This window comes from Sciurus carolinensis, chromosome 2 (assembly GCF_902686445.1).
Source record: "Sciurus carolinensis chromosome 2, mSciCar1.2, whole genome shotgun sequence".
Lineage (NCBI taxonomy): Eukaryota > Metazoa > Chordata > Mammalia > Rodentia > Sciuridae > Sciurus > Sciurus carolinensis.
Window position 1 is genome coordinate 15,333,785 of NC_062214.1, and position 23,475 is coordinate 15,357,259.

At 47.9% G+C, this 23,475-nt stretch overlaps 2 protein-coding genes across 2 annotated transcripts in view; one reads left to right on the top strand and one right to left on the bottom strand.

The window, feature by feature from the left end:
• Positions 1-8,189: 8,189 nt before the first annotated feature.
• Positions 8,190-8,639, top strand: Gtsf1l (gametocyte specific factor 1 like). Its single transcript, XM_047536091.1, has 2 exons — positions 8,190-8,468; positions 8,544-8,639. Exons 1-2 carry the CDS (start codon positions 8,190-8,192, stop codon positions 8,637-8,639), a joined length of 375 nt encoding a protein of 124 aa, XP_047392047.1.
• Positions 8,640-17,748: 9,109 nt separating this feature from the next.
• Mybl2 (MYB proto-oncogene like 2) overlaps positions 17,749-23,475 on the bottom strand; it is a 35,549-nt gene continuing 29,822 nt past the window's right edge. Inside the window, exons 10-14 of the mRNA XM_047540547.1 lie at positions 22,621-22,720; positions 21,099-21,212; positions 20,134-20,238; positions 18,715-18,861; positions 17,749-18,281 (exon numbers count right to left, since the gene is read on the bottom strand). Coding sequence (XP_047396503.1) covers positions 18,153-18,281; positions 18,715-18,861; positions 20,134-20,238; positions 21,099-21,212; positions 22,621-22,720 — 595 coding nt within the window. The 3' untranslated portion in view covers positions 17,749-18,152. The remainder of the gene's footprint in view (positions 18,282-18,714; positions 18,862-20,133; positions 20,239-21,098; positions 21,213-22,620; positions 22,721-23,475) is intronic.

Sequence of the window (23,475 nt, forward strand, 5' to 3'; positions counted from 1 at the left end):
AGACCTTCAAGATTAACACCCACAATATATAAAGAATTCAAAACACACCCCCCAAACCCCACAAATAGCCCAATTAATAAATAGGCAAATTAATTAAATAGGTACTTCTCACAAGAACACAAATGGCTGGCAAACATATGAAAATTGTTCAACATCCAAGCAATCAGGGAAATGTAAATCAGAACTACACTGAAATTTCATTTCACCCCAGTCGGAATGGCAGTCATCAAGAATACAAACAATAATATATATATATAATATCATAAAAATACACACACACACACACACACATATATATATATACATATATATATATATATTTTTTTTTTTTTTTGGTGGTGCTAGGGATTGAACACAGGGTCTTGTGCATTTTAAGCAAGTACTCTACCAGCTGAGCTATATCCCCAGTCCTACAAACAATAATTAATGTTGGAGAGGATATGGAGAAAAAGGAACACTTCTACACTGTTGGTGGGATTACAAATTAGTACAACCACTAAGGAAATCAGTAGAATTTTCCTCAAAAGATTAGGCATAGAACCACCATATGACCCAGCTAGATAGCTCCTCAGTATTTATCCTAAAGAATCAAAGTCAGCATGCTATATAACAGTACATGCACACCCATGTTTATAGCAACACAATTCATAGTAGCCAAATTATGGAACCAGTTTAAGTGTCCATCAGTGGATGAATGGATAAAGAAAATGTGATAAATATGGTATATACACAATGGCATTTGATTCAGTCATAAAGAAGGAAATCATGTCATTTGCAGAAAAATGGACAGAACTTGAGAAACATTATGTTAACTGAAATAAGCCAAACTCAGAAGGTCAAGGGTCATATGTTTTCTGTCTTATATGAAAGTAGAGAGGAAAATTGAAAAGAAAGGTGATAGTGGGGGGAATCTCATGAAAATTGAAGAGAGATCAGTAGAATAAGGAAAAGGCAGGGGGAGGGAGGAGGGAAGACAAGGGGACTATGGGGCAGTGGTATTAGCTGCATTATATTGTCCTGTTGTGCATGTACAAATACGTAACAATGAAGCCGCCATTGTGTATAACTAAAATGCACCAGCAAAAATATAGAAAAGCAAATAAATAAATAAAATAAATTAAGACCCTCAAATTGAAGGGGCTGTCAGGAGTCCAACAGTTGAGACCAGGGGACCTTGAGAAAGGAGCAGCCCCCAGAGAAGGGCGGTGTGCAGAAGTCCTGGGTCAGAGCTCAGGTGCATGCTCGGGTGGCCTGTGCCGTCCACACCACCTGCCTTGGGACACAGCAGGGAGACCATAGAGCGGTCACGCCCACCCTAGTGGCACCTCACATGGCGTGGTATTGCCAATCACTGCTTCGTGGCATGCGGAGGGAGGTGAGCTCCGTGGAGACCTAACACTGAACTGTGTGGAGAGGGAGTGAGCTCCCCGTGACTAGGGGGCCATCCTCCAGGTGTGCTCCGGAGGGGACACTGGCCTTGAAGACATCAGACTTCCTCCACGCCTGAAGAATTCAGGTTCATCATGACTCAAATCCCCCAGGGGTTCCATCCCACCCACAACAATAATCGCTGTCCCCGCTGACCAGGACACACGAGTTTCGTTGTTAGAGAACACCGTCTGCATGCCTGGCGACTTCCCTCCCTGTGCCTGCCTTACCACCGTCAGCAGCATCTCTCGGGCTAGAGCTTAGGGCGGGAGGGGTGAGAGGAAACAGACCAGACCTCACCTGCATTATTAGTCACATCCACGCAGACAGGCGTCTGTGCATCCCTCTTTCTCTGCTCAGGTTGCCATGGTGAGCAACCAGTCACATCCCAGGCTCAGAGCAGGTGCGGGGAGCAGGCTGCCAGCTTGAGGACCTTTCAAGATGTCCATTAAAAGCACCAGCAACCCCGACCTTCTCTCTACATAATGGACTTAATATCAGCCCACGGCACTAATGGGTGCTTGGCCTCAAAGAATCGTGCAGTGGTTAATGCCTGTTCCTTGTGATGTGATTTCCATGAACAATAAGGAGCTTCTTCTGGCCTCCCTAGGCAGACTTGCAGGGGCCCCAGTATCCAGTGCGGGCCACCTGAGTGAGCACCAGGTGTGGAACCAGGAATAAGAGGAGCTTTGGGGTTGTGTGGAAGGATGCTGGCCTTCCCGTTGACGGCCAGGAGAGCCAGGGCCCGATTCCTCCACACTGGGTGGCAGGTGTGGAGAAAATGGGCTCCCCGTCACACATAGGGCATGAACTACACTCACCAAGGCCAACTTCTCAGCAGAGGGAACCGGGAGCTTCTCTTACCCCATGGGTGGGCTGGAGCACCACGGGCACAACTCCTCAGCCTCCTTCCTCCCAGAGAGAAGCTGGCTGGGCTGGAGACCCTCAAATCCCACCCGCCTGGGGCAAGGGCCTGCCAATCTCTAGAAGGCCCGAGTGAGCACCGACTCCTGAACCCCAGCTCCAAGCTGGGATTTGGGTTTTCTCCTTGGGGAGGAGGGCATGTGTTATGTGTGTGCAGCGAAAAGGGAAAGGAGGGCTGGAGCAAGCAGGGTGGAAGGGCGAAGTCCTCGGCACACCTGGTGAAGCTCCTTTTCTCTTCTGGGCACGTACAGGATCCTAGAGGTCAGGCGTAGCCATAGGACTTACTTTGGGAGCAAATGTCAGTGGGAATTATGCTCATCATTTTCTGGGGACAGCTTTAAAAGCCAGTGTGTGATTCTCCACATCCTCCTCCTTCTTCGAGAAGGAAGCAAGCATTGCTACAGTCACTCCATGGGTCCCACTGACCATGAAGAGCAGATTCCCCCCACCCCACAGCTACCTGTTCAGACTTTATATAGGAGTGAACCACAAACCTTTGGTGCTTTAAGAGCCTGAAGTTTTGGTGCTGTATGTTACTGCAGCCTAACCTCACCTATTCTGACTGGCACACCCAGCATAATTAAATAGCATGGTCATGAAAGCTCCTTTTTCTGGACTTCTCAGTCTAAACCTGGGTTTCCATTACAATTTCTTACTATGACATCAATGACTATCATATAACTATGTTGTCCACATGTCATATGATAGGAACGAGATATCCTCCATGCAAAGTCACATCACAACAATGTAACGATGGGGACAAAGTCAATCCATTCAAGACTCAGGAGGGCCATGTACCATGACCAGGATGTGGCAAAATGGAAAAAGTACCATTTAAAATGGTGGAAAAATGGTCAAAAAAGGAAAAAAAAAGTCTAAAGCATCAAAGATTAGATTTAAAATGAAACAAAACATGCAAGATCAACATAAAGAAAACAAGATGCCTGGTGGTGTAGCTCAATGGTAGATGCCTACAAGACAGGACATCCTGTGTTCCATCCTCTGCATGGGAAACCAGGAAGGAATGAAGGGAAGGAACTAAGTCAGCAAACTAAAACTGAGAAGATACCATCAAAAGAGTTTAGTAGGGTTGGAGTTGTGACTCAGTGGTAGCGCATTTGCCTGGCATGTTTGATGCCCTGGGTTCGATCCTCAACACCACAAAAAATAAATAAATAAAATAAAAAGATTCACTGACAACTAAAAATATTTTTAAAAAATAGAATTTAGTAAATTCAAGGCACTACACACACACACACACACACACACACCCTTTACCCAGATTCACACAGCTGATAAGAGGTGGGACAGAGGATTTAAATCCAAGCAGTTTTTTGAACCACTAGCAAATTAAGAGATTGGAAAAGAATTGACAAGTTGTTTACAAAATTCATCAAGTTGTTGGCAAACTTTTCTGAAAGGGGCAGTCAGAAAACATTTGCAGTTCTATGGATCATCTGGACTCTGTTGTAATTACTCAAATATAGTTTGACAACAACCGATAGACAGCATGTAGACTTTATTTACAAAGTTTAATTACCTGGATTCAGAACATAGGTCATAGTTTCTTGATACTTGATGCAGAAGAACTAACTTTTTAACGATTACATCACTGTTATTGTTTCCCGCCCAGTGATTTTTCTAGTTTCAATGTCTTCCCCTCAAAGTTAAATGAGCCGTCAGGTGGCATACGCCTGTATTCCCAGTGGTGGGTGGGGCTGCAATAGGAGGATCAAAGTTCAAAGCCAGCCTCAGCAAAAACAAGGTGCTAAGCAACTCGGTGAGACCCTGTCTCTAAATAAAATGCAAAAAATAAATAAATAAATAGGTCTGGGGATGTGGCTCAGTGGTCAAGTGCCCCTGAATTCAATCCCCGGTACCCACCCCCGCAAAAAAAGTTAAATGAAAAAAACTTTTTAAAAAGTCTAAAACTGGGTCGCTTGGCCCTTTCTCTTCTTGTCGCCTCCCCGTTCTAAAGGCTCCTGTCTCCTGATGGCCAGCGTCCCCTTGCAGCTGCAGTTTGTCTCAACACATTCAAACCTTAGCACAATCTTCTTCGTGGTTTTAGCCTTGGCCGAGCTGCTTCCGGTCACAGCGCTTCCTCCCTTGGGTGTGAAGGGCTCCTTGCCCTTCTTACGCGGGTCCCTCTGTGAGGCTGGTGCTCACTCGCCATGCTTTCACAGGAAGTCCTTTGGGTTTTATGTCCATTGACAGTGTTTGCGGCAGGTGCCTACATGACAAAAACTGCAGATCTCGAGGCTGCAGCCCGCCCCTCTCCACACTCGCACCTTACAGGACAGGGAAGGATGGACTTAAAGGACTAATTCTCGAAGATAGTCAAGCTTTAAAAAATAAAAAACACTTGGAGATTTAACTCAAGGGTACTATGCCGCTGAGCCACATCCCCAGCCCTTTTATGTTTGTTTTGTTTTGTTTTTTGAGTTGGGGTCTCCTAAATTCCTTAGGGCCTCACTAAGTTGCTGAGTCTGGCCTTGAACTTGTGATCCTCCTATCTTAGCCTCCCAAGTTGCTGGGATTACAGGCGTGACCACCACACCCAGGATTCAAGCTTTTTCTCTTTCAATAAATAACATGCAGAGACTTGGTAGGCATGTGCTCTACCACTAAGCTAAAACAAAACTACTACAGTTAATTGTTTAGAACTTCATTGTACTTATATATATTAATTTACATTGACTATATAATTTATATCATTTGAAGAGGATGCTCATGTTTTATCTATGATTCTGAAGTTCCCAATCAGGAATATGGTATTTCTACTACCACTGAGATCTTGAGAAACAGAAACAAAACAAAACAAACAAACAAAAAACAGTTTAACTCTGGAGAACTCAAGGCCAATTTATCCATGAAAACTTGGAACTAGGAAGGTGAGCAGAAAGTCAGCACACCAAAACCACTTACACCCAGAGACGTTGCCAGTAGTGTGCATTTGGACTTTGGTTCAGTCCTGTGTGGGCAAGTAGAGCCACCCAATATGAAGAGTTTCATGAAAAAAATCTTTCTCACTTTAAGCTGGGACACCAAAGGACTCCATCTTCAGGGCTCTATGGATAGATTTAAATCCTTCCTCACCCCAAAGAGACTGTACCTTGGCTTCAGCAGCACAGCCGGAGGGAGAAAGGCAAGCCTGCCAAGTCTGCCTACAGACCAGCCCTCATGCCAATTCCGACCAGGTGCAGGAGCCTGGCCTAGCTAAGGAAGCATGAGGTGGGTTAAGGAACCCTCTGCCTAGCAAAGCCCTTCTGAGGAAAGGCACATCTACCCCAGGTTTTGTGAAAACTCCCTAAATAAGTTCTCAAGGACAATAAACAGTAAGTCATTAAAGATAATCAGCGCACAAAGGGACAGTGCCCATCAGTGAAAACCTGCAGAAACAGATCCACACAGGCTCAGACACAGACTGGAAAACAACACAACTTTCCATGCTTTACAAAAGTTACAAACTTGAAAATACTTCAGGGAATGAGAAACTATACAAAGTGATGTAGCAGTTTTGAAAAATAACCAAACTGGGATCCTAATTAGAATAAGATGTACTCCATGTTTGTTACAATTATGTCAAGATACACTCTACTGTTAGGTATAAGTAAAAAGAGCAAATAAAAATGCAAAAGAAAAAGAAAAGCAACCAAAACCTCTAGAAACACAAAATATAAAAACCAAAATTCAAAGCCAATGGGCATATTTAACAGCAGACTGACCTCTACAGAAGAGAGAAATAGTGAACTAAAGTATAGATCAGAGGAAATTATCCTAAATGAAGCACACAAAGAAAAAAATATACAGAGGAGAGGATGTGAGATGCTGACAGGATAGGAGAAGGCCTACCACTGGGGGCTCCAGTTTGAAGGGACAGTGGATGCACATTTTCAAAACTATTGAAAGATACCAATCTACAGATCCAAGATGGCCACAGGTAAATAAAAAGAAATTTACAACTCAACATCATGATGAAACTGTAGAAAAACTAAAGATAATAAAAAATTCTTTATAATACTCATAAAGATAAATATTACCTTCTAAAGAAGTTAGGCAGCTGGGTACACCTGATGGTGCACACCTGTAATCCCAGGGGCCAGAGGCTAAGGCAGGAGGATCATGAGTTCAAAGCCAGTCTCAGCAACTTAGCAAAGCCCTAAGCAACTCAGTAAGACCCTGTCTCTAAATAAAATACAAAAAAGGGCTGGGGATGTGGCTAAGTGGTTAAGTGCCCCTGGGTTCAATCCCCAGTACCATGAAAAAAAGAAAAAAAAGAAAGGAAGAAAGGAGAAAAAAAAAAAAGAAAAAGAAAGAAGAGGATGAATCAGACTTCTCCAGACAAACAGAATCAGAAAAGTTTATCAATAGGAAATTCTAAATGATAAACTAGCCAGGCATGGTGGTAGCATTCCTGTGATTCCCAGCTACTTAGGAGGCTGAGGCATGATGATGGCAAGTTCAAGGCCAGTCTCAGCAACTTAGTGAGATCCTGTCTCAAAAAATAGAAAGGGCTGGGGATATAATTCAGTAGCAGGATATTCCTGGGTTGAATCCCTAGTACTGTGAAATATAAATAAAAGTTAAGCTTTAAGCAGAAAGACAGTGACCCCACATGATAGGTCTAAGTGCAAGGAAAAACATAATAAAAAAGACAGGAGGAAAGATGAGGACAAATGTAAACAAACTTCTTTTAAAATATTTTTTTAGTTGTCAATGGACCTTTATTTTATTTATTTATATGTGGTGCTGAGAATAGAACCCAGTGCCTCACACGTCAGGCAAGTGCTCTACCATTAACCCACAACTCCAGTCCCTGTAAATGAACTTTGACAATACAAAATGACAATCACAATAATATCTACTTAAGCTTTTTAATTAAATTTAACATGGAATAGAATCATAATAAGTGATGATGATTATGAGAGGATGAAATAAATAAAAAGCCCTATATTACCCCAGAAGAGGGCAAAATATTTAAACTTTGAACTTTAATAAATTATCTATGAATGTTTTAATTTGTAATTACCAAGCCATTAGAGCATAGGTAAAATAGTTGGGGGTAATGGAAAGATTTTTTGAAGTATTTAAAATAAGGAAAGGAAAAAAAAAAAAAAGGAGCTGGGGATGTGCTCAGTGGTAAAGCACTCCTGGATTTAATCCCCAGTACCAAATAAAATGAATAAACAGCAAAATAAAGTAAGGGAAGTGGGTGGGGCATAGCTCAGTGGTAGCACTTGACTAGCGTACACCAGACCCTGGGTTTAGTCCCCAGTGCTGCCAAATAGGGGAAGGAAGGAGAAAAGATAAATCCAAGAATGGGTTAGAAAGCACAAAATAAGATGGTAAACATTTAGGGACTTTTATTAAAGTAATATGGGAGGTAGAAGACTTAAATAACAACATACATGGCATGAACAATTTTGAATGTTTTCCTCCAAAGCCATGCCCCCTCCCAAGCAATGGACAAGAAGTAGCCTTTTCCTGATGACTTCAGCTGCCCATTGTGACTGCTCATTGACATCACACAGCATATCCTATCCCTCTGAGTCAAGGGGGGCGGCCACATAGCTTCTTCACCTCCCTGTGCGGCTGCTGTGATTTTGGCTCTTGCGTCTGCTTTGTGTAGTTCTTCTGCTCCACGGGCCTGTGTGAACTCTGTTCTCTGCAGAGCTGTTTCTGACAAAGCTCAAAGGTTCAGACCTTCACCTACAGAGTTCTAAGGGCCACCACTGGGCAGAGGACAGCTCCACCCTTCTTACAAAAGGGATTTTCCACAAGGGGTATTTCATTTAGACTCTGGGCAGTGGGATACTCAACTTCAAGTACAACGTCTCATGGAGCCAGAAGCCTTAGAAATCTGCCCTTACAATCCTCACCACCGAATCCCACTCAGCAGATTCCAGTACCACCTGGCATCGTGCAGGAGAAAGAACCCCAAGAAAGCCAAAAAGATGGCCAGCTGCAAATACAATGCCTGCCACGTGGTCCCCATCAAAAAGCTGGAGGAGCACGAGGCTGCCTGTGTCAACAGGAGCTCTGTGGAGGAGGAGGACACCCTGAGCCCTCTGAGAGTGAGTCTTCCGAGCGCACAGCCCAACGACGAGCCCCTGCAGGTCTCTCCCTGGCTTTCCAACCCGGATATCTGGAATGTCGATGGCGCCAACTGCCACCCCATGTTTGTCCTTAAGACTTTTGTTCCCCAAAAGCTTGTTTGTGAAAGTGACACAAGAGAGTCAGAGAGAGAGGAGACCAACCCCCAGAAGATCCTCAGACCGGGAGAGTAAACTACCAGCAGGAGGAACAACACACATCTCTCAAATGCATGAAAGGATATGCAGCTCATCAGAATAAAAGGCATGCAAAGTAAAAGACCCCGGATGCTCTTTCTCCCCCAGCACCTAGTGGATGGTTAGGGTTAGAATGTAAGTTGACCCCACCTCCAGGGAGGGCAAGGTGGCAATAGCTACGTGGGCTGTGATGGAGCGATTCTGCTTCTAGGCCTTCATCCTGGAAATGCACTCACGCAGGTAGAAAATGGGGTAAGTACAGCTATTCCCTGAGCTGTCTGGAGCAGCTGCCAAAGGTCAGGAGTGACCTGACTGTCCACCAGGAGGGGCTGCCGAAGTCGGTTATGGCGCAGTCTCCAATGAGAGTACGCAGGCTGCTATAAACCAAGTGCTGAAGCCTTGGTACTGACGCGGCTGGGCTGGATGAATAGCTCCATCAAGGGCTTTGCTAGACTAAACCAGGCAACAAACAACTTGACCGTGGCCATAGCACGAAAACAGTCACAGATGGGGCATAAAAGAGGGAACAGGGGTTCCATTAACCTATTTACAGAAACAGGCAGGCGGTGGGCTGGATTTGGCTGGTGAGAAACAGTTTCCCGATCCCTGAATCTAACTGATGAAAGTCAAATCCAGGGCCATCTGTAGATATGCCACCACTTTTTCAGGGTTGAGGGGGGAAGAGGTGACTGTCTGTGCTTATAGGTGCTTAAAATTAATCTTCAAGGATACACTAGAATAGGGCTCTGCCCACAAGGCCTTACGTGTTTACCATCTGATCCCGACAGGAAGTTTGCTGACCCTGGGCTGGGATCCTGGCTCAGTGGTGGAGCACTTGCCTCTTGCGTGTGAGGCACTGGGTTCGATCCTCAGCACCACATAAAAATAAATAAATAAAGGTATTGTGTCCATCCACAACTAAAAAACAAAAAGTTTGCTGACTTCTTCCCAAAAACTCAGCCCAACTGCCTCAGGGAGAAGTAGGGAACTGCAGGATGGGAAGAGAATACATGTGCATGTGTCCTCCAGTCAAAAAATTAAAATCCGTATTTTTAAAATAGCAGATGGAAGCCAGGCACAGTGGCCCATGACTCTGAAGTCTGAGGCAGGGGGATATCACAGGTTCAAGGCCAACCTGGGCAACTCAGCAAGAGCCTGCCTCAACATTAAAAAAAAAAAAAAAAAAAAAAAAGGGCTGGGGATGGAACTCAGTGGTAGAGCACCCCTGAATTCAATCCCCAATACTAAAAACAAAAAAATACAAAACACCCAGCAGATAGAAGACTTCCTTTTGAAAAATTTTCAAGAGGAAACCTTAACTGCTATTTTTTAAAGAAATAATCACAGGGGCTGGGGAGGTAGCTCAGTTGGTAGAGTGCTTGCCTTGCAAGCACAAGGCCCTGGGTTCGATCCCCAGCACCAAAAAAAAAAAAGAAATAATCACAACTTTCCCACTATTCCACCCTTACTCTTTCACCTGTTTCCATTAATATTGTTTTTCCAAGAAGGAAATAAAGATATCTTCTTGCGGTAGAGAGATAGTAGTTCTGGGCATTGGCCTTACGAACTCCATGATTTTAAAAACAGCGCATGAACTAGAGAATTGCCTGAGAGGAAGCAGAGGAAACAGTGATGTGGAGAATATGTATCTGCACACTATGAGCCAACAGGACCAGGAGAAAGAAATTAATCTTGTTTGGGGTAAGAATGAAACAAATCAGTCATGAGCTAATCATTGTTGAAGATGAGTGACAGATAAATTCTACCATTCTCTCTACTTTTATATATTTATTTTTTACTCCTTTCCTCTTCTAATTTATTCATTTATTTTCTTATTTTGGTACTGGAGCTAAAACCCAGGGCCTTGCTCAGGCTAAGCACATACTCTACCACTGAGCTATACCCTAGCCTTCTACTTTTACAGACACTTGGAATCTCCCATAATGAGAACTGTTTTAAATGTATACACATATATACAAAATGCAGTGGTGTCTTCAATTGGATTGTAGAACAGAAAAATATGCAAGTGGAAAAACTGGAGAAGCCGAAAGTCTGACGTTTAACAACGGGCTTCTTGGTTTTGCTGATGCACCATTGTTCCCTAAGATGCGAATGTTTGGGGAAGCTGCGTGAAGGGTACACGGGTACTCTGCACGTGATCTCTGCAAGTTTTCTGTACATCTAAAATAATTTCAAAATAAAAAGCTTAAATGCAGAGAATGAAGAGCAACAAGACAAGAACGGACTCTGCGCATGCTGTCTGGGTTGAACCCCAGCTCTGCTGCCTGCTGGCTGCTGGACTTCAGGGAGTTACTTAAGGTCTCTCTGATGGTTTCTTCATCCACAGTTTAGGGACAGTAAATTCATATGATTGTGAGGTGGAACAAATGATTCAACATATGTAAAATTATCAGAAAAGCCCTCAATATTAACAACTATTAAATAGTGGTATTATTCAGCAAAAAATGTAAGGGGTAAGAGACAATGATGAATAAGTGAATTTATGAAAGAGTTAAGCAAATTTAATCATCTGGAAAAATAATCAAATTTTGCATTTAAAATGATTTTCAAAACTTCTAGACAAAAAAAAAGCTAGGGGAGGATATCATCAGGATAGAAACATTGAATAACAAATGCATATATTAAAAATGTTAAATAGTTTCTAAAATAAAATATTTAATATTTCCAAAACCAGGCAAGAAGAGAAATGGGACCAGAAGATTACAGAAAACTTGATAAATTCAACAGTAAAGAGAAAACACCAAATTAAATGGTAAATAATCAATCCAAAAATATCAATATATCATATAAATATAAAAAGGGTTTAACTCACCTATTTGAAAACATTCCATTTAATGCACTAAGTCAAATACAAGTCCATTCTGATCCATAATAGCCAATTCTTTTGAACCAGAAATAGTAGTAAATATCACCAACCCCTCCCAGCCACAACTAACCAATCACAGCTCTCCTTCCCAAGCCTGGACAATACCTTCAGAATCCTCAACACAATGCCCCAGGCCACCACACACAGTGACAGGAAGCGCCATCTTGCCCAAGTTCCCTGTGGGCAGGCTTCTACCCAACCCACTCTCACCCTCCTGGCCTAACTCAGGCTGTTTCAGGAATGACCTGTCAAGAAAGGAATGTCAGTTCTAAAACTCCTGAGCTGGGATTTGTTCCCTCACCTCTTCATTCTTCATACTGTGGTCCACTGATCACAAAATCCTAGCCATGACTGGCCATGGCCAGCAAAGGATGAGGCTGCCCCTGGCTGAGCCACAAAGGAGAGCAAGTTCTCTAAATTGGGTTCCTGGTGGAAATAATCTTGGGGAAGAGGAAGGAAGGAAGAAAGAGGACCTGCCCTGGGGCCAGGTGTCTTGCAAAAATTATTTTATGAAGTCCTCGGCCCCAATACTTGAGGAACAGGTTCCAATACTCAGATATAAAGAGTGAGTCTTAGTAGCTAAGTAATTGCTGTGGTTCACAAAGCTAGAACCCACCCCACAAAGCTGGAACCCACCCCAGAAATTCCACTCTCAGATATGTAGAATACAGAGATGAGCACAAGAGCTTACCAAAATATGAGGACAGGATGCTCACAGGAGCACTATTTATAACAGCCAGGCTGGAAACAATCCACACACCCTTGGGGAGCATGGGTAATTTGGGGAAAAGTCATATGAAGAATACTAGGCAGTTTTATCTATTTCAAAATTGAAAAAAAAAATAGATTTTAAATGTCCTTATCACATGCCAAAAAAAGATAAGCTTAGGCATGTGAGGTAATGAATATGTTAGCTTGATTTAATCATTCCACACATGAAAGCATCACATCATACCCCGTGAATATTTACAATTATTGTCAAAAACAAAACGGATGGTCATGAGAATGAACCATTGACCCAGATAACTTGACTGAACTCACATGGTGTGAAATTCAGTTCACATGCCTTTAAGAAGAAAAATCTATGGCATTGGAAGTCAGGATGGTGGTTATCCCTGGTAGGTGGGGGAGGGTCCCTGGGCACCAGTCCAGTTCTGGGTTTTGGTCTGGAAGCTGTTACATGAGTCTGTTCACTTTGTGAAAGTTTACTCACACCCACTTTGGGTTTGCGCTGTTTTCTGTATGTTGCACTTCCACGGAAAGTGAACCTTTAATGCTGTTTTCCTACTGCACCGGACTCCTTCATGGTTGGTTACTACGACACAGGGCATGGAACAGGGCACACTGGGGTGCTGGCCTTGAAGTCCAAGACTGGGTTCAAGTCCTGACTTGCCACACTTAGAACTAGAAACCCAGCCACTCATTCCTCCTCTCCCGTGTAGGGCTTACCATGTACAAGAAAGAAATAAGAAAGAATTTCGTAATAACTGAAGAGCCTGTGTTCATCTGAGCACCAAGTGTGTGTTATGTTCTCTCTAATCCCTTTGATGGCTCTGAAAATTTAGGGATTTTCCATTTTATAGCAGAGGAACCCTAGGATCAGAGCAGTAAAAGAGACACACAACTAATAATAGCCACGCTGGGATTTATGCCTTGTCTATGGGATTCAAAGTTAGAGCTTTAGCCAGGACTACCAGGAGGAACATGGAGGGTGCCAAGATGCCAGGCCCCCTGCTTTCCCCAGGTGCCTCCAGCCCAACGGAACAACCAAGACACAACATAGTCACAATGGTTCTGCATTCCAGAATCCTCCACCCGACTGGTTTCCAGCAAAGTTCTGGAATCTCCAAAGTTCCTAAGCTCCTCCCCCACCTGATTGAGCCCAGGACACAGCCTTCATTTTCCTCAGGGTTTTATAGTAGACACAAGTCGCTCTGCTGTAATAGCTAGTTATCACAAAAATGCCAAGAAACAAAACCATCTTAACATACAGTGGCTTAAAACAATGTTCTTACCATGTATCATTTGGGGTCTGGCTAATCTAAGTCCACAAACAAGCAACCCCAGGATATTGAATATTTGGAACATAGTGTGAACAAATGACCTAACTTAGAAAAAAAGGGGACACTTCCCTAGCCACATTCTTTTCAGATGCAGAAGACATTTAAAATGTTGATCATATGCTTGACCATGAAGCGAATCAACAAATTTTAAAGCTTGGAATCCAAACAGACCATGTCCCCTGACTATAGTAGAATTAAATTAAAAATCAACAATAAAGAAAACAACAAAGTCTTCCCTACCCCTTTGGTCCCAGCTGCTCTAGGATTTTCTCTGCCCCATTGCTTCATGGCAGGATAGAACAATTACTGAGCACCAACTGTGTACTAGGCTTGTGCTGATGCTTGCTGAGCAGGTTGCAGGGGCTTTTATGGAGAAGATGGACATCCTTCCAACTACCCCTTCCCAAGGGGCATTTGACTCAGGCTTGGCACCCATCCTTGATAGAGACCAACATAACTTTCACCTGCATACCTGCAGGTCAGTACCGATTAATACACAAGTCACACCTTCATCCTGACCAGGTGAGACCACTCGTCTTATCAATGAAAAGCTTGATTCCCAACTCTGAAACTCAATTTTAATTACTTTCAAACACATCTGGCCAAAGGTAGAAACATAAAACTCATCCTAGGGGGGCTTAAACCTACACTGCTATGATCTCTAGAGACAATAAAATAGACCAGACTTGCTCTGGGGGCTGCTGAGAAAGTGGCTCACTCTGACCCTCAAGCAATTCCTGGTCTACCTGTCCTGGGAAGCAGTTTCCCTATGAACCAGTTTCCTGTGCCCCTTAGCTACTTCTGATGCTCTAGATATTGCAAGCAGATTTTTTTTCTTCGAGAAACAATTCACAATTGCTTCCCAGAAATGAACTTGACCATCAAGTAACAGTCACCTCTCCCATTACTAGAAGTATTAAAGCAAAGGCCAGAAAAGTGCTTGGTAAAGATGCTGAAGAAGGGGCCTAAAATTCAGAAAAATTCCTTCTAAGGCCCATTTTATCTGCTGCAGCAAAGCCACCAGTGGCCACAAGGTGGCCTCAGAGAGGCACCATCAGGGCACGGTCTAATCCACCAGCATACTGCTCTTCCTGCAAATAGAAAACCTAATTGAAACAAAGCATAAACTATTAAAATTAAATATACAATTGACATGTGACCCACCAGTCCACTTCTTATTGCCAAGGGAATCACAAGCAGCTTCTTGAAGACATTTGTGAGCTCACGCTCATAGCAGCATTATTCACACTGGCCTAAAAATGGAACCAGCCCAAGTGCTCACTGACAGATCAACAGATAAACAAAATGTGGTGTAGCCATACAATGGAATAAGATTCAGCCTTCAAAGGAAGGAAATTCTGACACATGCTACCACAGGAATGAACCTGGAGGATATTGCTAAGTGAAATAAACCAGTCACTGAAGGACAAATTCTGTGTGATTCCCTGTACATGAGGTTCCTGTAATAGTCAGTCAGAGACAGGAAGTGGGGTGGTGGTTGCCAGGGGCTATGGGGAGAGGGAGCAGGCACTGTCTAGATAGGTAGTTTCGATTTTGCAAGATGAAAATGTTCTGGAGGTTGGTTGCACTGGGTTCTGCTGAGCTAGACTTATGAAAGAGTAAGAAGGAAGCCAGGTATGGTCAGGTTTCCTGTGATCCCGGCTACTAGAGAAGCTGAAGCAGAATTGGAAGTTCAAGGCCAGCCAGGGCAACTCAGTGAGACCCTGTCTCAAAATAAAAATTTAAGAAGGGTTAGTAGCTCAGTTGTAGAGCACTTGCCTCAGATGTACAAGGCCCTGAGTTCAATCCCCAGTACTAAGGGAAAAAAAAACTTTTTTATGTGTTTTTAAATTTTTTTGATATGTGTTTTCACCACAATTAAGGAAACAGAACATAAACCCAGTACAGTGGTGCACACCTGTAATCCCAGAAACACGGGAGACTGAGGCAAGGAGGATTGCAATTTCAGGGTCAGTCTCAGCCACTCGGTGAGTCCCTAAGCAACTTAGTGAGACTCAGTCTCAAAATTAAACTATAAAAAGGGCTGGGAATGTGGCTCAGTGGCTAAGCCCCTCTGGTTCAATCCCAGTAGCAAAGAAAAATAAAACAGAACATAAACAACTGAGCCCAGCCTGCAGAAGGGATCTGAGTCAGGTCTGCAGGGCCACTGCAGGACCTTGGCACCCCAGGACAGTAAGCACTCAAGAAACACGTCATTTGATATGGGACAGGGAATCCTGCATCTGGGGTGTGACTGGGCTCCTGGAGGGGTCTATCTGGGCACTGCAGTGAATGAAGTGGCAGCTCCTTCTATCAGCCTCAGATAAAGTGCATCCCAAGAGGACGTTCTGTGGGGTGGACATCACCAGGGTAGGGGCATTTGTGATCAAAGGTGCCTTGAATCTGTCAAACTGACTCCCTGGAGAGTGAGGCTGTGGGAGATGCTATGGAGACCCAGGAAGAAGGAAAGATGGCAATGCCCTAAATCCTTCAAATAATGAATTTGAATAAACAATATGGGGCCTGCTGTTCTCACCCTGTGCCAATGAGCACACTGGCTCAGTGAGCGCCGTGCCCAGAATGCACCACCTAAGAGCTTCCTGGAAATGCAACGGCTCAGGTCACCTGAGACGGAGTTGCAGCCTGCATTTGACCAAGGTCTTCAGTCATTCATCTGCACAACCCAGGAGCTCTTCACTAGCCCCTTAGTGCTGGTTCTCTCTGAGGAAAAGAGGCATAGGTGGTTAAGAGGAAGCTGCTCCATTTTAATTTCTACATTTATGAATGTCATTTAAATGCTATGTAAGTTTTTTAATAATTAAAAAAAAGACAAATATAGAGGAGTGGTGGGGTAGGCTGAACATATCAAATGCATAGGGCTGGAGATGTGGCTCAGCGGTACAGTGCTTCCCTAGTATGCGTGAGGTCCTGGGTTCGATCCCCAGCACGACGAAAACACTAATAGAAAGACATACGGCATGGCCATTAAAGGGGAGATGATGCAAGTAAATGGGCTCCCACGTCTCAAACTGCGCCCCAAGCCCACGCCCTGTGCCTTGACCTCTCTCCCCAAGAGCCTCCCTCAGTGTCACCTCCCCACTTCACCAAGCCCTGTGGCTCCCTCAGTGATACCATTCTTCCAGGCAAGCTTCTCCCAGCCAAGCCTCCTCCTCCACCGTCATGTTGGCCCAAACCCAGGCTCAAGCCATTGGCTGTGACCTCCCCCTGCCTGTCCCTGCCAGTCAGGACACTTGATTGATTGATTGATCCTGGACCACACAACCACTCCTGCACCCAGCTCCCTATGCCAGCATCTGTCAACTTCTGCTATGTGACAAGCCACCCAAAACTTCGTGTTTCAAAACAATACAGATCTACTATTTCTACCAGGTCTGTGATCAGCTGAGCAGTCCTTCTGCCTGGGCCACATCAGGTAAGGCTGGTGGTTTGGGATGGCCTCGCTCCAGTTCTCAACTGGGACAGCTGAGAATTCTTGTCACCTTCAGCAGATTCCAAGTCACTGGGCAGAACAAGTCATGTGACCCACTCGAGCATGTAGTATAGGGAGCAGTGACTCACTGGGGGCCACTACTGGAATAACCCACCCCAGCCTTTGTGTGGGCTTCTGCTTCTCCCGGAGGCCACCATCCACGATCTTACCTAAAAAGCCCCTTCCCAGGCAGCCGCCAGCGCTCCCACCCCTGTACCCCCGTCCTCTGCCCCTCGGCACTCAGGCTGGCGCATCTCACAGATCTAGGAAACACCGACCCTGGACCAATCCCATGACCAAGTTCTCTCATGGCTGCAGAGCCCACTAGAAAGAACTCTGAGGTGCCCCAAAGTCATGATCAAACAGCAGCTGGGCTCGAGGCTCAGCTTGAGGCAGTGGTTGGTTTGAGGCCAGGGGAACCCACGGCCAGTGTCACACAAGGTTCAACTGTGTCATCCCACTGCACCTTCCCACCAGTCAGTCCAATCTCACCCCATTTATGGCCAAGAGTTCTGAGAGCTTTGCAGAGATGCCTGCTGGGAGCAAAGCCAAAAGAACCTGATCACTGGGCCCCTCTGGGGAAAAGGGTCTGGAGCACCTCAGCCAGAGATGTACAGGCAAGACTGCATTCCAAGGATGAGGGACCAGGAAGAGTCCAAAGCAGCACAAGGAGAAAGGCATTTTTATTTTTGCAAGAAAAGGTACCAACAGAGGTTGAGAAAAGGAGCACCCAGCCCTGTCCCCTGTCCCAAGCAGGGGTCTGAGATGAGGCCAGCCTGACCCAGAGCTTAGGAGAAGCCAATAAGGGTTGCTCCCTGTGGCACTGGGGAGGGGACAGGCAGGCCCAGGAGTGGGACTTTGTTCTGTTAGCACCAGGAACCGCCTGCAGCTGGACTTGGTGACAGGACAGCGTGTGGCCCTCCTGCCGCCACCTGAGCAGTCAGTCGAGGAGGGGCTGGCAGCAGAAGGCTCCCTGTAGGTAGTCACTTGAGTGTGACTCTTGAACCCAGACCCCTCCGCCACCTCCGACCCCTGTAAACATGAGAACAGGTACGTGTCCTCCAAGCCCTTCAGGACAAGATGAGGGTCCGCGATGTGTGGCTGGGTTTCAAGCGGCCCAGGAGCTGCCGGGCTTTTTCCTGCATGAAGAGCTGGTCCCTGGTCCCCCCGCAGGCCACCTTCTTCCAGGCGCTGGTCATCTGGGAGGAGGCAAGAGGGTTACCAGCCAGGTAGGACAGCAAGCTCCCAGCAAACCTTTGTGGCCCTGGCCAGGGAGGGTGAGGGACATTTCTATGACCCTCCCTCTAGAAGCCAGGACACCTGTCCTCTCTCTGAGACTTCCCTGGGTGGCCCTCAGGGAGCTGCTCCCCGTCTGTGGGCTTTAATTGTGAAGCAGGAGGCTGGTGAGGACAGAGATGCACTAAGCAAACCCACAATGCCTTAGTTACAGTGAGACCAGGTCGGAGTGAGACACGGGAGTCTCTCCGCGTGGGGTCGAAGGCTTCCCCGAGGAAGTGGTGCCTGGACTGAGGTGACCGACAGCAGGGGCAGCATTCGGGCAGAGAAGAGCCTCAGAGGCCCGAGGTGAAGGGGGCAGCAGAGCAAGGCCCAAGGAGGTGGACCAGCACTCACAGGGGCAGGGGCTGGAGAGGGGCCTCTGGGCTTCGGGGCGGCCACCTTCCCGGGCTTGGCCTGTAGGAAGCCCTGGTTGAGCAGGCTGTTGTCCTCTTTGACACCTGGCAAGGTGAGGCTGGAGGAGCCGGATGGGACATTTGTCGGCTGAAATCAAAACCAAGTCAGTTGCACTTAGCGACAAGATCTTAGTGAGCCGGGAGGAAGACAGTCTGGCACCACCACCTCCGGGCTGCTGAGATTCTGGAAAGGACATTGGCTTCCCTAAGCCCGAGCCCTGGCTTCCTCCTTCAAATGTGGAGTGTGATGAACTTGCCCAACCTTCTAAGGATCGAGCACGTCTGCAAAGTGCCTCTCAGAGGCTGCACCCACCCCGGCAGAAACGCTGCTCCTCTTGTGGAGCCCCAGGGCCAACATGGCACCTAGCTTTCCTGGTGCCAAAAACGCCCACCAATACCAAGGAGATGCAGCAGATCACGGGAGAGGACTCCAAACCCTCCTGCCACCCATCCAGCCTCCCTGCTCTGCTCTGCTTGACAGTCCACCAGACCTGTGCCCTTTCACAATGAGGACCCCAGAGAGTACACGGTGGCATCAGGGCTCAAGCCCCGCCCGCCCGGCCCCTGCAGGCTCCTCACCACCCGCAGTGGCGTTTTCCTTTGGGGTAACTACTTCACAGGCCTCTCTCGCACAGAGAACATGCCTGGTGTGTATGAGGCCCTAGGTTTGATTTCCAGCACCACCAAAAGGGAAAAGAGACATGCCCAGCCTGGTGGGGTCCAGACACAGTGAGATTCTCCACCAGGAGCACAGGAGCAGCAGTCTAATTTAAGACATTATCAGATGGTTATTAACCTCTGGTCATGACCCACTACTCCTCTCACCGTCTCCTTCTGGAGGTCGGGACAAGCCAGGCTCACCCTGTCCTCAACTGCAAGGGATCACCAGCACAACAAGGCCTCTGGGACCCACACTCTGTGTAGGCACTGACCGCCCATCTGAGGTCAGCCAGGCTTAGCACAGGAAGCCTATTGGTCTGGGAGCTGGATGGCCCCCGCCCCAGGGTTGATGTGTCCCAACCACCTAGCTGTGCCTTGAGACACACCACCGACCCTCTGTGGGGTGACATAATGCAAGGGAGGGTGCTGGGGACCCAGACCCATGGTTTGGAAACCACAGTGTCCTAGCAATGCCACTCCCGCCAGATAAAACCTGTGAAAGACAAGCAGAGCTGCTGAGGGAGGCGGGCCCACCCCTCCCCGCTGGGCCCGGCCCTGCAAGTCCAGTTGGAGAATCACAGACCACCACAACCGACACTGGCAAAACAGCTGCAGAGGCAGAGGCTCCCAGGGAGATCACCTCCCCGGGCAGAAGAGCCTCTGCAGCCCTGAGGCAGCACGGCCACAGCCGACCCCTTACCAAGGACAGACCCTTGGGCAGCGTAGACATCACCAGCTTCACATCCTCATCCACGATGTCAAGAGCCAGAGACTTTCGCACCTTCTTGATGGGGCTCCTCCGCAGCTGGGTGGGGAGGAAGGAGTTGTTAGGGATTCCTGTGGTCTGTGCGGGGACGGCCCTGCCACAGCGGAGTCAGTGAGGTCTCACTGGTGGGGACTGGCTGTTGTGGACATGGGGAACCAGGACCCCTCAGCCCTGGTACCAACAGCACCCGGGTGGACCCTGTCCTGCAGGACACTGCAGTAGTGAGCAGGACACAAGATGAACGTCTACCCACTAAGAAGCCTGCTCCTCAACCCCAGGTGGACCACACGCAGCCCCGTCACCCCAAGCTTTCATCACTCCAAACTCGTCCCTAAACATGACTGGCAGAGAAATCGCCCCAAGTGATGCCAAAAACATGTGCCCACAGGCAGTGCAGTGGGAAGGAGGCTGGCTGAGCTTGGCATCTGCGCCAGTCTGAGGACAGCCCTGCCCTCACCCAGGTGTGTCCACCTGTTCCGCCTCACCTAAAACCACTCCCCAGCCCCTCACACGCCACACTCTTGCCCGGCTAGCTCTTCCCACCTGAAAGAGTCCCTGGGAACCTGAGTCCCCTTTCTACTGCCCTTCATCCCCGTGGATTCAGAGGTCATGGGATGCCTGCCCGCTGAACTCTATGAAGGGGTGACGGGGCCCTGGCACTACTGCAGCCACCACAGCCAGCCCAGGGCCCACCTCAGAAGAGTCCGGTCACAACACTGGGTCAGTGAATTCACCATTCACAGGGAGAAGGGAGGGTCCAGGTAAAATACCGGGCCTCTCGTCAGTTTTCTCAATGAGGCATCCCACTTTCGCCAGCTGTCCCCAGGCCCATGTTCCTCCCTATGGCTCCGGCTCCCCTGCCCAGGCTGCGGGCAGGGACTCGCACCCCCTCCACTCACCCCAGGCTTCCTCTTCTGTTTCTCAGGCCTCATGTCGTCCTCGATGATCAGCTCAATGCCGGCCTCAGAGCGCAGCACCTCCTTCAAGTCTTCCTCCAGATGTGGGGTCTGGGGCTGTGGGCAGGGCAGAGGTGGTCACATGAGTCTTACACTCAGGCTACAGGACACAGCCTGCTCATGGGACAGTGGGGCACATCAGTCACAGCTGGGCCAGCCGGGAAGCAAGCCTGTGCTAGGACACTGACCTCACATACATCATTCCCAACAATGGACAAGTGGACAAAGACCTCAGCTCCCAAGGCTGCCATGGCTGGAGTAGTCCCATACCCCACAACAGCCCCCACAGTCCTGGGCAGCACAGCAGAAACTCGGGCCTGGGCCAAGCACCTGCCCAAGGCCACCGGCTGCTCTAAGAGCCTGAATTTGCTGAAAGCCTCTGCTACACACTAATGGGGACTCTTGGATCCACTTCTCTTGCCCAGGCCTGGGGTTTTGGCAATCTCTCCAACCTCAGGGGAGGGAGGGAATTCCTGGAAGTGGAAGGTGTAGGGCACAGTGACACATGCCTATGACCTCAGCTATTAGAGAGGCCGGAGGATCACAAGTCTGAGGCCAGCCTGAGTAACTTAGCAAGACCTGTCTCAAAATAAGAAATAAAAAGGGGATGGGGACATGGCTCAGCAGTAGAGCACCCTCAGTTCAATTCCTAATTCCACACACACACAAAAGAAGAAAAACAACCAACCCTGGGCTTAGATCACAGCTGGCAAAGCAAAGCCTATTTGGACAGCACGCAGATATTCAGCATGGCCTAGTATCTCCACTGCAGCAGGAAAGGGCGGTGCGACTCATACCTTGCCTTGACCACAGGCCACGTGGTCCCTAGAAATCCCATCTAATTCAGAATAGTGCCACTGCAGACCAGGGACCCCAGCCACGCAGAGGGCAGCACACAGTGGAGGCCCAAGGCATGGCAGGCTGTTCAGACTTCTCTGCAGCCATGTCTTTCTCTCCCCCACTCCCCAGTTCCCAACTAGCCTCCTGTTTCAGAGGGGCCCTGAAGGACGCCTGCTCTTTCTTTTTTCCCAGGGAAAGCAAGACCTTGCCGTCAACGGAAGCTTCCTCGCCTGCCCCCGCCCCACCCCCCCAAGCCCTGGTGGCTTCCCTATGCGCTGAGAGTCAACAGGCTCCAGGGTGAGGAGCGACGTGCCACTTTTCAGAAGCAGGCACGGGACCTGAGACACCCTTCAGCTTTCCAGCACCTGCTTCCCAGCCTGCACTGTACACTGAAAGCAAAGCAGTCATTCGTGTGTGCTCCACCATCCACATGCTGAGCAGAACCAGGGTGCTGCTGTGAACCCCAGCACCTGCTCAACACGCTGGAGGAGCTCAAGGAAACGCCAGCCAAGTGATGAGAGACAGCCTGGTGTCCTCGTTTATAAAAACATGCACCTCAGAGCGGAAGGGCCCTGTGACCCACGTGCTGGATGAGCCCAAAGACCCTCAGCGACCGCCCACGTACCAGGGGCTTCAGTGGTCCATACTTCTCCAGGGCGTTCTTGAATGGGGTTGGCGTGTGGGGAGTGTTGTCCATGGAGTACTTTTGATCTGGGGTTACGAACCTGCCAGGGACCAGAGGAGCAGGGTCAGTGGTGGGCCAGACTTCCACCTTCCTTAGGCTCAGGGGTTGGAGATCCCGCCCAGCTCCCTGCCCCTCAGGTCTAGGCCAGGGGCCCAGAGGAATGGCCATCCTCAGAAACAGGAAGGACAGGAATGAGTTTTAGGGGCCAAGAGACCCAGACAGTGACACAGAATGCTGCTCGGTCACAGTCCACAGCCAGACCTGGGACTTTCCAGAAATAAAGTCTATGGTCATGCTTCAGGCACGGCGGTGGTCCTGGGGACCCCGGAATCTAGGAAGACCACATCCCTCCGCAGCCTCTCTCCAGAGTGTGTGGTGAGCAGCCTCAGGTACACGGTAAGGCCAGCACCCCCCTCCCAATCATCACAGCCGGGTCAGAAATATAGAGGGAACGCGTTCGCAGGGAGAAACCTAGAAGAGCCTGGCCCAGAAGCAGAAGCACTGCGATCCCTCCCTCAGACACAGCATCCCAAGAACGTGCCTGTGACGGAGAAACCTGCGAGGGAAGAGGGAGGGGAAGGGGACAGAGACGGAAGTGGCACCTCACACCCCAGAGTGCCAGCAGCAGAGGCCAGGGTGGGTCACGCAAACTTCAACTCTGGCAGCAGGAACCAGGCTCCCAAAACATGACCCCCTGTGCAAAGCCCTGGGCTGGCCTGGGTCACCTACAGAGGCTGCCCACTGATTCTCAAGGTAGAGTAGGGCACCTGGAAGAACACACCCATCGTCAGAACG

Coding starts and splice junctions, on each gene's coding strand:
- Gtsf1l (XM_047536091.1), top strand. CDS start 8,190: ATGGAGCCAGAAGCCTTAGAAATCTGCCCTTACAATCCTCACCACCGA. Junction 8,469..8,543: donor CCAACGACGAGCCCCTGCAG/GTCTCTCCCTGG, acceptor TTTGTCCTTAAG/ACTTTTGTTCCCCAAAAGCT.